The sequence below is a fragment of the Pteropus medius genome, unplaced genomic scaffold (assembly GCF_902729225.1).
Source record: "Pteropus medius unplaced genomic scaffold, Ma_sr-lr_union100, whole genome shotgun sequence".
Lineage (NCBI taxonomy): Eukaryota > Metazoa > Chordata > Mammalia > Chiroptera > Pteropodidae > Pteropus > Pteropus medius.
The window spans coordinates 534,012-549,938 of NW_024344253.1; the positions used below are offsets into that span (position 1 = coordinate 534,012).

The 15,927-nt window shown below is 41.1% G+C and overlaps 1 protein-coding gene across 2 annotated transcripts; it reads left to right on the plus strand.

Annotated features, from left to right (window-relative positions):
* Window positions 1–15,337, plus strand: RWDD3 (RWD domain containing 3). 2 transcript variants are annotated; one of them, XM_039869536.1, is made up of 4 exons: window positions 1–198; window positions 12,411–12,851; window positions 14,719–14,834; window positions 14,933–15,337. In XM_039869536.1, the coding sequence occupies exons 1-3, from the start codon at window positions 114–116 to the stop codon at window positions 14,793–14,795; spliced, it is 603 nt and encodes a 200-aa protein (XP_039725470.1). In that variant the 5' UTR covers window positions 1–113; the 3' UTR covers window positions 14,796–14,834; window positions 14,933–15,337. The 2 variants fall into 2 exon arrangements, with proteins under 2 accessions (XP_039725470.1, XP_039725469.1); XM_039869535.1 differs by having other exon boundaries at window positions 12,411–12,898; window positions 14,933–15,097.
* The last annotated feature ends 590 nt before the right edge of the window (window positions 15,338–15,927 follow it).

Below are 15,927 nucleotides of genomic sequence, written 5' to 3' on the forward strand. Positions count from 1 at the left end.
GCCCGCTGCTGGCTGCGGAGACGCGGGGCGCCCCCCGGTGGCCGCCCGCCGCGCTGTTCCAGGCGCTGGAGGCCGTGGCGGAAGGGGCGGTGCTGAGCCGGCGCCGCGTGGCCATGGAGGGGTCGGCTCAGGAGGAGCTCTCGGCTTTGGCGGCGATCTTCTGCGGGCCCGGCGAGTGGGAGGTGCTGAGCCGCTCAGGTGACTGCCGCGCGCCGCGGGGACAGGGCGCCCGGTCCTCCGCTCCGCCAAGGCTGAGCTCCCTGCCCAGAGCGCACACTTGAGGGCCGACCAGTTGTTGAGGCAGCGACGCGCACCGGGGGTGGAGTTGTGTAGGGGGCAGGCGGGAGTGTGAGACGCCCGCCTCAGTGTGCCCCGGCCCGCGCCTCTGCAGTGAACGGGAAACCTGATGCTCGGGCTCGGGGGCCCCCTCCGGCCGGTCCCTGCCTTCTGCGCCCCTTTGCCCCGTTCCCCACCTCGCTCTTCCCGCTCCCCACTCGCGGAGCGCCCAGCCCTGCGTACCGGCCTTGCCGCCTCCTGGAATGCGCACCCGTACGCATTCCTTGGCCGACCCGTACTTGTTCTTCAGCTCTCAGCTTAAAAAGAGGCCTATCCTGACACCTTTAGTTTAAAGCCAGCTTCCCCAAATTGCATTATTGGATGTTCTTTGTAAGCGCTGTACATCCTGTCATCTATATATTATTTGGTTGTCTCAAGTTGCTTGAGGGCAGGGACCCTGCCTGATTTGTAATCACAGAACTCCAAGCGAAGGACAGTGTCAGGCATACAGGGCAGTGCCAGGCGCATGGTAGGTGATCAGTGAATGTTTGCCGAATGAATCTTTGAAGTCGTACAGTGCTCAACCTGAATCTTTTCTCAGTTACGTTTAGAAGTTGATTGCTTTTCTTATGCTTTTTCTGGCCCCCTGAAAGGTAGGTTCTTGGGGGCACATCGATCATTCAGCCAACATTTATTTATTCCCTGCACACATTGACAGTTTCAAAGGCACCACCCCTTTCCTCTAGGAACTTACAGTCTAGAAAGGTTCTTTGGCTATTTTTGATGATAACTAAAACTTATCTGGTTCCTGTCTGTGGCTTCTAGTAAGTAAAAAACAAAACTGCAGTTTATGAAAAAGGGCAGTGATACAGATAATCTTCCATTTTTGTGTGGCTTTCAGATACATCATGTAAATTTTTTGGCATGGGATTTAGCCTTCTGTTATGTTTCAGCTACTATTAAAGTTGCCTTTCTGACCATAAATTGGTTGACCTTTAATAAAGTAGGTAGTCTAAAATGTGCTGGGTATTGTGAGAAATCCTTGGATTAAGATGGTTTCATGTATCCGTGTGGTGTGTTATTCACACGCACAAAGCAGGAGTTGACTCCCCTTCACTTATTCTTTCTTGCATCGCCCATCTACACACATTCATCGAGCCCTGTGTATCAACTGGCACTGTGAACCAATAAGTGTAATGGACCAGCTTTCTCTTTAGTGCCTAGCCTGTCTGTATCTTTCTGAAACAGTAGTTTAAAAGCCATATTGAAGGATTTACTCACAGTGTTTTCTTGACACTACTGTTCTGATTGGATAGCATTCCTAGTTCTTCATCATCTGCTTTGCTGTCTCCATTCTCTCTCATTGATAATCGCTTCTGCCTGAGGCAGGTTATTAGAAGAGATCATCAGTTTTCCTCAATTCCTTTATTATGGCTCAGCCGGGAATATCCTGGAAAAATGAACCTATGATTTTTCATCACACCTTAAAGAGGATGAGTAGTGGTGGTCTGGGTCATGAGGACATGGCAGAGCATGAGACACTGCTGAAGGGTCAGAGAAAACCCAAGAAACTAAGCATAGGAAGAATGGGAGCAGTTTCTTCACATCGAGAACACTGTGGATCCTTTATCTGCTGTTAAATTAAGCATGACTTTCGAGCCATGCCTCCTAATTAATTTAATTCAGTGTTCTGGCATCAATAAGTAATTGAATTATAAAAGAATTCAGTGTAATAACTTAGGACATTTTGTTGCTGAAAGGTTCATTGGAGAATAGAACAGTTCACTGATTGAAATAGGGTTGTTTGATGTTCACAGCTGGAAACTAAGGGTAAGGTAAGGAATTCTTACAGCGGTCCCCAACCTTTTAGGCACCAGAGACCAGTGCTTCTATGAGAATCTAAAGCCTGATGATCTGAGGTGGAGCTGAGGCGGTGATGCTAGCGCTGAGGAATGGCTGCAAATACAGATGAAGCTTTGTTCGCTCGGCCGCCGCTCACCTCCCGCTGTGTGGCCTGGTTTCTAATGGGCCATGGACTGGTACCGATCCGTGGCCCAGGGGTTGGGGACCTCTACTTTAACAGACCACAGTAGACACATAGTGAGCTACTGGCTACCACTCTGCTGGTCACTGTCAGCTTGGGTTGGAGGATATAAGCTTGATACCAGAATATTTTGAATGCCATTGGTTTTTTTCCTGACTTCCCCCAAATAAGTTCCTTGTTGCTACTGGAGTCAGGAGAACACTGTGGGAAATGGCAGTTCTGGTACAAGATAGCCCAGGAAGGCTCAGGGTGCCAACCCAAGGGTCAACTGTTAAGGCCGTAAGATTGAAGAGGCTGAATAATTGGATTCAGTTTAGCTGGGCTAATTTATGCTGAGAATTGCAGGGACTTATATACATTTTGGCCTCTTTACAATGGTTATAGTAAGCTCATAGTAAGAGACAATGGGGTAACTGTCTCTCGAGTATAGATTCTGTAAGCCTCGACACTCCTGTCTACTAGGGAGGGCTATGGGTGGACTAAGGCGTACCCTGCCCCTCCTCAAGCAGTACAGTCAGGCCAAGTGCCAGGTTTAGTGGGGTCACCTACTATGTACCCGATACATCTTACTTGATGAGAATTCTCTTAGCTTTAAATGCATCTTACTTGATGAGAATTCTCTTAGCTTTATTTTATAAAGCAGATAACGGATGCTCAGGTTGGTTAGGTAACCACCAGACTCCAGGGTGTATGGACCCTAACACTGCATTGTACTCACTAATAGAGATGGGGCTGCTGCGGCAGGAAGACAATTCTTAGGAAAGAGGAGAGGGGAGAGATGGGGAGAGAGAGAAAGAGAGAGAGAGAAGAGAGAGAGAGAGAAGAGAGAGAGAGAGAGTTTTACTAAAATGCAGAGAGAGAGTGAGAGAGAGCAAGAAAGAGAAAGAATGAGAATGAACAGCCAGAGAAAGATGGGTATGACACCACTTATGTTCAGGATAATTCTGCAGGGGAGTGTGTGTGGGTGCATGTGTGTGCACACCTGTGAGATAGATGGGATTGGTATTGTTATAAATCTTAATTTTCCTGATGAAGTAATTTGGGGCCACAGAGATTATATTGCCATAGTCAGTGCTTATGATATGCAGAGTTGCATTTCTGGAAATTATTTTACAGATCAAAAAGTTGTACAGCGGGAGGTATATAAGACCTAATAGCAAGTAATATGTTTACACAGTAGTAGCTCCATAGTGAAGTTTTGTATTCTGCTATAATTAACGTTCAGGTTGCATAGGGCCTTCTTGCAAAATGAATCATGACTGTCACCTACTGACCCTTCTAATTCCGCTGTTCCCCTGTGGATTGTTGGTACTGAGCTCACCAATTCATTCTTGAACTTCACTTCTAAAGGATGGGATTGCCACTTCTAGCTTTACTTATTTTTATTTTTATTTTCTGTAACTACATTTTAAATGTATATAAAAATTCAGCTGTAACAAAAACCAAGCACTAGTGGATGCATGCTGGGAGCAAGAGGAAAGAAAATCTTGTGTGATGACATATGAGAGTGTGTTGGGGGCTTCTTAGTGGTTTTCTTGAACACAGTCTTGCTGAGGATATAAAAAAATTGCAAAAAAAAAAAAAAGCTAGTCTAGGGAAAGTCAATTGTATATGTATAATTATATATATATAATTTCTTAACAGACCCTAAATGAATCTTGAAGAACTCATTATCTTAAATTTAGCTTACATTTTTCATTGTCTTTTGTTATTGTGTGTGACTATGAAGTAGGGTGAATACTTAAAAATAACATTTGTGTAGCATCTAGGGGTTCATTTCAGATCTCTAGTTTGAATTTCTGTTGTTTGGAGTGTGGTTAAGAGCAGAATTTCTTCCAGATACTTGTAGGGAAGAATAAGATTTGAACCTATTTTTGTTTGTGTTTTAGTTAGGAAGTCGCTACACTTATTATAAGGCAGTGTCTTATTAAAAAGAAAAACAATAGTGAATATATATTTGAACTTCAACCAGAGGCAAGACCTATATCTTTTAGTAGGGTCTTTAGAATAGATGAAAATTGTCTGGGTACTTATGAAAATGTTAGTTTTCTAGGGCAGGCATGAGTTTTCTAGGGCATAGATGTTTACTAAGAATGATGAGTTTGTGGGTTAAACTTAATAACTAGAGTTTTTTGGGGCCATGGAGGGGCAGAGAGATTAGTGTTAGATTATTTTCCTGTTAATCACTGTGTTTCTAAGCTGTTAATAATCTTAAAACAAATAGGGGCAACTTTGTTTTCTTTTTTTTTTCAAGATTATTTTTTTTATTTAAAAAAATATTTTAAAAAATTTTAAATTACAGTTGTTATACAATATTATATTAATTTCAAGCGTACGACATAGTGATTTATACAACATTTATATAACTTTCAAAGTGATCACCCCAGTGAATCTAGTACCCATCTGATACCATCCATAGTTATTAAAATATTATTGACTCTATTCCTTATGCTGTACTTTACATCCCATAACTATTTTTGTAACTGCCAATTTGTACTTCTTAATTCCTACCCCATTTTCACTCACCCTTACCACCTCTCCCCACCGCACCCAATCTGGCAACCATTAAAATGTTCTTTGTACCTATGAGATTGTTTCTGTTTTGTTTATTTTGTTCTTTAGATTCTACATGTGAATGAAATCATATGGCATTTGTCTTTCTCTGTCTGACTTACTCTACTCAGTTCAATACCCTCTAGGTCCATCCATGTTGTTGCAGATGGCAAGATTTCATTCTATTTTTATGGCTGAGTAATATTCCATTGTATATATTTACCACCTCTTCTTTATCCATTTATCTGTTGGTGGATACCCAGGTTGCCTTCATATTTTGGCTATTGTAAATAATGCTGCAACAAACATATGGATGCACATGTCCCTTTAAAGTAATGTTTTGGATTTGTTTGGATAAATACCCGAAAGTGGGATAACTGAGTCCATCTTTGTCTCTCGTTATAGCTTTTATTTTAAAGTCTATTTTTTTTTCTGATATAAGTATTATTCCCACACCATTTTTTAATTTTCATTTTCATGAAATATTTTTTTCCATCCCTTTACTTTCAATCTGTGTGTGTCTTTTGATCTGAAGCGAGTCTCTTGTAGGCAGCATATGTAGGGTCTTGTTTTCTTATCCATTTAGCCACTCTATGTCTTTTGATTGGAGCAGTTAGTCCATTTACATTTAAAGTAATTGTTGATACATATTGGTAATTATTGCCATTTTATTATTCATATTTTTTACCTTTTTTTCCTCCTAATTCTTAAAGAACTCCCTCTAACATTTCTTGTGATTTTGGTTTGGTGGTGCTGAACTCCTTTAGCTTTTTCTTGTCTGGAGCTCTTTTATCTGTCCTTTGATTATAAATGATAACTTTGCTGGGTAGAGTAGTCTTGGTTGTAGGTCTTTGCTTTTCACCATTTTAAATATTTCGTGCCAGTCCCTTCTGGCCTGCAAAGTTTCTGTTGAGAAATCAGCTGACAGCCTTATGGGAGCTTCTTTGTAGGTAACTAATTGCTTTTCTCCTGCTGCTTTTAAGGTCCTCTCTTTTACTTTATCTTTTGGCATTTTAATTATGATGTGTCTTGGTGCCTCTTTGGGTTCATCTTGTTTGGGACTCTATGCTTCCTGGGTGTATACATCTATTTCCTTCACTAGGTTAGAGATGTTTTTTGTTATTATTTCTTCAAATAGGTTTTCAATTCTTTGCTTTCTCTCTTCTTCTTCTGGTTCCCATATGATGCGAACGTGAGTACACTTGATGTTTTCCCAGAGGCCCCTTAAAGTATCCTCATTTTTTTGGATTCCTTTTTCTTGTTGCTGTTCTGTTTGGGTGTTTTCTTTTACCATATCTTCTCAATTGCTGATTTAATCCTCTGCTTCACCCAGTCTACTCTTGATTCCTCCTAAGGTATTCTTCATTTTAGTTACTGTATTCTTCTGTTTTTTTTTTATTTTTTATTTTCTATGCTTTCTAGCTCCATTTTTATATTTTTTAGCTCTTTGTTAAAGTTCTCACTGAGTTCATCTACTCTTTCCCTAACTTCATTGAACATCTTTATCACCAGTGTTTTGAACTCTGCATCGGGTAGATGGCTTGTCTCTGTTTTGTTTAGTTCTTTTTCTGGAGCTTTGTTCTGTTCTTTAAATTGGGACATGTTTCTTTGTTTCCCCATTTTGGCTGCCTCTCTGTGTTTGTTTCCATGTATCAGGTAGGGTTGCTCTGTTCCTCGGTCTTAGTAAAGTGGCCTTATGTGGGGCCCAGTGGCGTAGTCTTCCCTGGTCACCTGGGTTGGGTGCTCCAGGTGTGTCTCTTGTATGGGTGTGTGTAGCCCTCCTGTTGTATTTGAGCCTTGGTTGCTGTTTGCATGTCAGTGGGAGGTATTGACCTTTGGGCTGATTAGTTGTGAGGACTGGCTCGTTAGGGGCTGACCCTTCAGAACAGGATTCAATTTTGTAGGGCTCTGCTGTCTGCTGAGTCTGTCTTTTGAGTGTGTCATCTTTTGATGCAGTCCTAGATGGCGTTCCAGCTCCATCTGAAGCTGGCCACAGAGTGTGCCAGCCCTAGGTTCACCTGGGAGGAGCTCTAGCCACAGCCTGTATCCTGCCCAGGGCCACCTGGTAAGAGTCATCAAGCAATCTTCAGATGGCCACCACCCGCTCTGGGCTTGAAGGTGCCTTGAGAGGCCAGTCCACGAACCGAGGCCAGCAACTGCTAGTAATGGGCTTGGGGCTGCTCACCAAGAGGTACAGGGCACACCAAGGCCAGATGCTGTTTGTTTGGGTTTTGAGAACCTTTGAGAGATTTTAGGAAAGTCTGCAGCATGGACCAAGAAAGGTCATTTGCATGGAAAAGCCACTAGAAGCAGCTTGGGTAGGCCTGCAAGTTGTGTGGGGCGGGGTCTCAGGGAACCACCAGGGCTGGGTGACCAGTGTTACAGGTTGATGGAGACCTGATATGGTGGCTGTCTGTGTCTACACACCGAGAGGAGGGAGGGCTCAACAAAGGAACAGTGGCTTCTGCCAGCACGTCTGTCTGGTAGAAAACTGCCCCTCCAACCCTCGTCGTGAAGCCAGACAACTCAGTTCCTCCCCTTACATGCCAGAAATCTTCCAAGTAGCTGCCCCAGTGCTGGAGCTCAGAGCAAGTGAGTCCATCACTGAGTAAGTCCACTTGTGGGCTCCTTAAGAAGATTATCTGCAACTCCAGCTGCCTTCCATCTCACTCAGCCACAGTCTCTTCTAGTTTTCACAGCCAGAAGTTGTGGGGACTTCTCTTCCTGGCATTGGAACCCTGGACTATGGAGCCTGGTGTGGGGCTGGGACCCCTCGCCCCTCCAGGGGGTCCTCTGCAACCAAGATAATCCTCCCGATTCTCAACCACCACACACGGGTGTGGGACCAAGCCATTCTACCAGTCTCAAGATGGCCTCTTCTGTTTGTCCCTAGTTGTAGAACTTCTGTTCAGCTAGTCTTCAGGTGACTCCCAGTGATGGTGGTTCTGTCATTTAGTTATAATTTTGATGTGGTCGTGCGAGGAGGTGAACACAGCATTTACCTACTCTGCCATCTTGGCTGGAACCCTGTTTTTTTTTTTTTTTTTTTTAATTAAAAAACCAAAATGAAAAACAAACTCCCCAAAATCAGACTGACAGTACATGTGGTTACATGAATTCTGAAGTAAAAAGGAGTTTAATGGCATTGCAAACTAAGGCAGATGAGAGATAGAAGGGTAATTTACATAATTCTAGAATTTTAGGGAGAACTTGAGTTTTTAAAAGAATGTGTAAATTTATTACTACGTTAAATATCAGAGGAATGGAGCATGTTACTGGACTTTTCGTTTTCTTACAGAGAGAGCATTATTTTGCGTGATTTTAGTTTGCAGCTCCAGTGTGTGTTTGGGGTGGGTGGGTGGTGGGGCAGGGAGCCACCAAGAAAACCAATTAGGAAGAATGCTATCTTTTTTCAATTATTAAAAGAATTAAAGCAGGCATTCTTCTGAACATATCTAATAATTTCACAGTTTTCAAAGGCAAAAGTCAGAATTTTCTCCCACTGTTTTTCTGTTTGATGACTAGGACCAGAAAATTACTAAGAAAAAAAATGAAAATTGCTAAGGATTTAGATGACCAACTTAATAGCCTTTCAAGACTTTCTCCCTGGACCACCTGTTTCTGTCAGTTATTTCAGCATAGTGGGGAGGACCAGGTGGGTGTTTATATGGCCGAGACTGGAGAACACTGCGCGTTTCAGGGTTTTGGTCAGAAAGGGACTCTTGCTTGAGAGGAAAAGCTTGCTTTCTAGGCATGGACACTGTATTAGTTTCCTGTGGCTGCTATAACAAATGACCAAAAACATGGTGGCTTACCATATATTTATCCCCTTATAGTTCTATAGGTCAGATGTCTGAAATCAGTTTTACAGGGCTGAAATCAAGTGGTCAGCAGGGCTGGGTTCCCTCTAGGGGCTCTGGGGAGAATCTGTGTTCTTGCTTTTTCCAGCTTTTAGAACTGCATTTCTCATGGCCCCTTCTCCATCTTCAAAGCCAGTGGTGTAGCGTCTGCTTCAGTGATCATACTGCCTTCTTCTGTGGTAAAACTTCCCTCTGCCTCCCTCTTGTAAGGGCACTTGTGATTACATTTAGGACCCACTGGGCAATCCATGTTAACCTTCCATCTCAGAATCCTTAACGTAATCACATCTCCAAAGTCCTTTTTGCCTTGTCAAGTAGCATTGGGCCATTGTTTAGCCTATCACAGATAAGGACTTTTGCATTTGTGAGACTCATGATTATAAGCTAACGGCATAATGCTCAGAGCTGTATGGCTGTAAAATTTAAAGTTTTGTGTAACCCATTGTTTTTTGGGTTGTGTCTTAAAAAAAAAAAAAAGATACATTCCAGTGGTGAAGAAAATAGTTAATTTGGTTCAACCACAATAATCCTGGGTATGAAAATCTCACAAAATAAGTCTAAAGTACCATGGAAATCATAGGTCAGGCTTCAGAGAGGTGCTTTGGCAGTCGAACAAAGATTCCAGTAGGCAGAAAGGGAAGAGTTAAGGACCCACTTGGCCGATAGCATAGCAGGAGCAAGTGTCAGAGAGGGGAGAGCAGGCTCTGTGTCCAGGACGGTGCATATGGGTTAGCTGGAGCCAGGAATAAGGAGAGAGGAGGTTGGAGTTGCGGGCTGGCTCTAGGAGTTGGATAGAGGGATTTGTAATTCGTCATCCTGGGAGATTGGCATAGGATATTTTGGTGTGGGGGAGAGGCAGGTGGTCAGGAGACCACTATTGCCAAAAGCAGAGAAAGGCCTGACTTAGGAGAGTGGTAATGCGAATGCAAAACTGGAGGACTTGGGGTAGGACTTTGGCAGTTGAATACAAAATATGAAGCAGAGACGGGTAAAAAGAGTCAAGCTTAGGTGACTGGAACAAAGAAGTTGTTCAATGGAATTATGCTTTAAAGAGTGCCTGTGCATTTAGGGGGCTAGGAAGGAAGATAAAGCAATAAAGGAATGATTAAAGATGTAAGGGAAAAGCCAGAATGATGTGGTGTCTGGGAGTTATGAGAAGAGAGGATTTTGGGAAGGAAATTGGCTCAGTAGGTTCAGATGCTGTGGAAAGGCAGGACGGGATAAAGGCCATCGAATACAGGTGGTAGTCCCCAAACCACCCTCAGGCTTGACAATTTGCTAGGACTCAGAAATCCTGGTATATTCATGGTTATAGTTTATTGCAACAAAAGAACACAGATTAAAATCAGCAAAGAGAAAATTCAGTGCATGGATTGAAGTCCAGGAGAAACTGGGTACAAGCTTCCAGATGTTTTTCCAGGGGAGCCACACAAACATGCTTACTTTTCTTAGCATCGATGTGTGACAGTATGGGAGAGGTATGGCCAATGAGGGAAGTGAACTTGAGTCTTGGTATCCAAGTTTTTATTGGAGATCAGGCATGTACCTTCCTTACCTGTTTGGCTGACATCAGATTCTCAGACTTGAGCCCTCAGAATAAGATTAACCATAAGTCACATTGTTAGCTTACACTATTTAATCAGACTGGTACCATGTAGCCCAAGGCCACACTCCTGTCAGGCAGACTATCTCTAGGGCATAGAGCTCATCTCTCAAGAGCCAGCCAAGGGACAGTCCTGAACACAGGCCTTTCTTGGGAGTGTGCAGGCCTGGCTGAGTTAACTTTTGTCTATAGAGTGGCAATGAGGAGCTCACTGGTAATGTTTGAGAAAGGAGCTTTGATATATATAATGTTTTATAAATATAATATTTGAGGAAGGAGCTTATATATAAAACATGTTTATATAAATTGTATATACTATGTTTATAAAAACATAGATAATAAATAATAATACATTTTGAGTTGTAGATGAGAAGTTGAGGAAGATCACTTTGAATTTGTCTACTGTTTCATGTTATGAACCATTGGATTGAGTCAATGTGACAGGATCGGTGTCTCACCCATTGTTTTTTCTCAGAGACCAGGATAGGTGCCTTGGACCTAGTAGGTGCTCAGTGAATGTTCGTTGAATGATGAGTGAACCAAGATCTTTATGTTAAGCCTCCCCCTTGAGAGAGAAAGTGGACTCCCAAGATGATTTCTGGAGAATTTATTTAGCCTGATGGTCATATGTTGTTTATGTCTATTTACAATGCCCGTTTCACATAGTGAAATGTACTCACCTAATTGATATACATAGAGCCAACTTTAATAATAAAATATATTTTTTAAAGAAGGCTAAGTAACTGATTGGAGGAAGGGTTTTGAGAAGCTGGTGATGGATTCTTCTATAATAATGTATTGAGTTAGATTTGAAAATTTTTTTTTTATGCAGTATACATTTTACTTATGTAAAACAAATTTTGGTTCTATTATTTCAATATGGCCTTTATAATGGTTACTGCCTGTGTTTCCAAGTGGTGTCTTAAAAAGATAGTGTTTTGCAGTTGATACTGAATATTCCATTAAAGAAAAGACTCGTGTAACAGCTGTTTGGTCCCAGACGAATTAATGTTGGTCACAGAGGCATTCATATCAGTGGAGTCAGATGGCTAGGGAGCCATGTTAACGCTCTTTTGGGTTCTTTAACATGGGGCGGCATTCAGGTTTCTGTTGTTGAGGCCGTGGAGCAACAATCCAGGTATGAAAATGAGAAAGGTTTGACTGCCTCTCGGGAGGGAAAATGAATTGAGGGCAAGCAGAGAGAGGAGCAGGGGAGCGAGAGGAGAGAGGCAGTAGCTTTAAGGAGATTCATCTGCACCAAGTTCTGTTCTACTCTGTTTCTGATCTGTGTGCTTCTGCCTCTGCAGAATGTATCAGCCTGACGTTTTATCAGCTTTCTGAAAAGCGGGGTGAAGTGGTGTGGAACACGTCAGAGGGGTGAAGTGGAGCAAATCTGAAAGAGAGCAGAGTGTTTTATCTCGTGTCCTACGCGTGCTCCTCCTCCTTTTTCTGGAGCCAGAAATGGCCGAATGGATGTCCGCCCAATTTTAGTTCATCTTGCTATCTTCATGTTACACCGGTAGTCACATATGTGAAGTAAGATGGAGCGGGTCCAGGCAGTCACTATATTGTGCAGTCACTAGTTCTCTGCAACCCGACCGCCACTCAGGCTTCCAGGGTTTATTTGCTTTGGTGTGGACTGACCACGAAATGACCTTCGCTGGATTCAGAGTAGAACTTTTAAATTAATTACTGATTTTATAGATACATGATGTGGTTTCCTTGCATGTTCATGTGAGTTTATTTAGGGGTTTCCAGAATTATCAACTAAGTCTGGGTAGGAAACATTTCATGGTGAGAAACCTTATTGGTAGTCTGAAGAAAAATGGGGTAAGAGCAAGTGTAAAGGCCAGTGAAGTCCTGGGTGCTAGCATGTGTGACTCCATGGCTATATATGTGTGGTTGAAGGAAATATTCTGTAACTCAGGGCTTTCTCACTATTATGTGTCTTTTCAAAACAACTCAGTTTTCACATGACAAATAAATTGATACTTGAAACAAAAATTTTAACTTGTTAGTGTTCTATTCAAATCAAATTATGTGCAGCTAATCATTATTTTTGGATGCTTTCCAGAGACAGATGGGACCGTTTTCAGAATTCTCACGAAAGCCGAAGGACTGACAGATGCAGACGTACCCTTAGAACTGGTGTTCCATTTACCGGTCAATTACCCCTCCTGTCTACCGGCTATCTCGGTTACCTCTGAGCACCTGACCAGGGCCCAGTGCGCGGCTGTGAAGGAGAAGTTACTTGAGCAAGCGGAGAACCTTTTGTCGGAACCGATGGTTCATGAGCTGGTCCTCTGGGTTCAGCAGAATCTCAGGCACATCCTCAACCAGCCAGAAATGGGAAGTGGCAGTGGAAAGTGTACTTTCGCAGCAAGCACGGCTGTGGATGACGGATTGTGGATAACTCTTTTGCATTTAGATCACATGAGAGCAAAGACTAAATATGTCAAAACTGTGGAGAAGTGGGCTTCACATCTAAAGCTGACAGGAAGACTGATGTTCATGGGTAAAATAATACTGATTTTACTACAAGGAGAAAGAAACAACATCAAGGTGCCAAAAAGTTTAATGTTGAATAGGAATTTAGCTATTTTCTGCTAAAATGGTGTGTCTATAGTGTGTTTTAGAGCAATGGGACAGATTAATCATTTAGATGTTTTCACTTTTACTATTACCATGTTAATACAGTTCTATTTTTTGGGTAAGAATACCTTTAACTTCTAATTAGAACTACATATTTGCAAAACTTGAAGAATAAATAGAATATTCTATTTTAAAAATTATGCCACTTAATGTGAGAAGTTATAAAAAAATCTCTGTGGTACATGAATGTTTGTTTCAGTAATTAGACTCAACTTTATAAATGTGCACATGGTGGATATTTATATTTCTTTCCTTAGTTAGTCAAGCAAGGTTTATATTTTGGTAGCCTGCAAAAATTTTTAACTTTTTGGCAGTTAAAGGTACATTCTGACACTTTAATTTGCTATATAATTCCTGGAAAGAGGAGCTGGTCCCTCCTAACCAGGACTTAGTGCGAGTGGAAGTGGAATCATTAGGGCTGTCAGTTTGTCACCTCCTACCTGATTCTGCTTTCCACCTGACTTGTCTCGGCAGCCGCTTTCAAAATCATCATCTTCTGATTTTTCAAGTTCTCATTCTAAACTCATCTAACCTGATTTACGTGGGACCAGATGAGAAAAGCTGCTTATTATATTTTAAATCTTAAAAGAGCTACAAATCACTTAACTGGTTTTATGCTTTCAGATGGTTTGGGTCAAGAGTTGTTACAACTGAATTTATCTAAAACAGATTTAGTTTGCACAACCTATGATTTTAAAGATTTGTAGACTAACTGCCTACCTACCTATTTCATGAAGGGCTCTGACTACAGAACTTGTTTGGCATTTGGTTAGCCAGATTAGTTCTGGGTTATAGCATATAGATACAACAAGTAATTCAGGTTTAATATAGGTCATGGATTGGGTTCTGACCAAGGAACCATATGTTTTAAGGTGACTTATAACATATCTATAAAACTCGATCCTTTTGGGTAAGATACTGGCTGGCAAAATGAATAGAAGTTAATTTTCTTGCTCATATTTCCCTTAAGGGCTCAGAATTTTCTTTAAGCCATCCCAGGCACATTAGGCTAAGTGCACCTGCTTTGCAGATATTACTCAGACTGGATCTATCAATTAATTAACAAGTATTTATTCATGTGACTAGGACTCTGCTAATGTAGAGAAATTATACTTTTTAAAGAGTTTTTTTTAAATTAACTTTCTAAAATGCCATTTGATGTAAATATTTAATTCATTTTAAATATTTGTTTTTTTATAAGGTTATAGATCTGGATTGAGAATCAAAGGTACATATTCATAGATGCCATCAGTTTGGAGTGACAAGTGCTGTGTGCCTGTTAACGTCATCCAGACACTGAAGTGGTAACAATAATGACAGCAGTTGCTGGCACTACATTGAGTGTGTCATAGCGCTCTGTGCCAGGCACTCCTCTAAGTTCTTTGCACGTATTGACTCATTTGATCATCACGACTTCCCCATAAGGTGGGTGCTGTGATGAGAACCATTTTGGAGACACAGAGGGTTTAAGCAGCCCATCCAGAATCACAGCTCATAGGCTGTCCAGTCCAGAATTCAACCTGAGTAGTTGGGTGATGTCGCTCTTACCTCCTGCATTAGTACATTATGCTGCCAAGAATGTAGAAACACGGTAACTCTGTTACTGCTTGATTCAGAAAGAGAGTGCTCCTCAAGCATGAAAATAAACCTGCAGGTTTACAGCTCTTTTAAAACCAGGACTTTGAGATTCAGAGTAAGATATGTGTTTAACGTACTGATTTATCATTTAGGAGTACCTGATTCTTCAGAAAACTTCCAAAATAGATGTGGACTCAAGTGGAAAGAAATGCAAAGAGAAAATGATTAGTGTACTATTTGAAACAAAAGTACAGGCAGAACACAAAAGGTATAATTTAGTACCATTGCGGGTGGAAAAGCAACTGAATCGATAATTATACTCTGACAGATCTAGGCGTATTCATGAGTTTCCTTTGTATAATGCAGGTTCCTGGCATTTGAAGTCAGAGAGTACTCATCGTTGGATGAGTTACAAAAGGAGTTTGAAACGGCGGGACTTAAGAAGCTTTTCTCCGAATTTGTACTTGGGCTGGTAAAATGAAATGGAAGACAGAAATTTTTAAATAAAACATCAGTGTTTTTTTTGTTTGTATGTTTTTTGTATTTTGTTGTTGTTTGCACTGGATTTTGGGAATGGCTAATTGAAATAACTTATAAAAGGAACAGTTTCAAAGCAAAATGATAGATACCATCCTAACTTTAAGAACAAACGCCAATTTGTGGAACATTAAAAGTGAAAATACCTGTGTTCTAGTTTTTGTCAATAAAGACTAGGGTTAGTAGACGGAACATTCTTTGAAAGATAAATATAAAAAAGATGATGGTAAATGAGCCCTTGTTTGTTTGGAACTGCACTACCTGTAATCATATGTTCCTGAAAACAAGCGAGGCAGTCGAATGTGAAAAGTCGAACTGCTGACAAACGTGTCGTAAGGGGCATTCCAGTCTCAGAAAGCTAAAAATATGATTCCCAATTAACATTCAACTGAGTGAAGATTAATGATTGTATGGGTAATATGGAGATCATTTGACATGCTAAGAAAGATGGTTGTACAGTTTTGTAGCATAGGGCAGGAAAATGAATTTGAAATAGATTTGAAAATAGGAGCAATGCCCCCATATTGTGAAAAATAAACAAAAATATTTAAAGGCTGCAAAACTGCCAATGATAAATAAAAATTAATTACCAAGAAGTGATAAAAGTTGAGTAATGGAATTATTTGGTTTTTGACTAGAGTACTTTTCACAATTTGGTTTTTGACTAGATTGCTTTTTTCCCAAAACAATCTGGATCATATGTTCTAATTCCTTCAATTTCTTTAGGTCACCCAACGTTATGTTGCTTTATTTCCATTTCTCTTGTATTAGTCAGGATTCTATAGAGAAACAGAGCCAATAGGATATGTATTTGTTTATTTTTA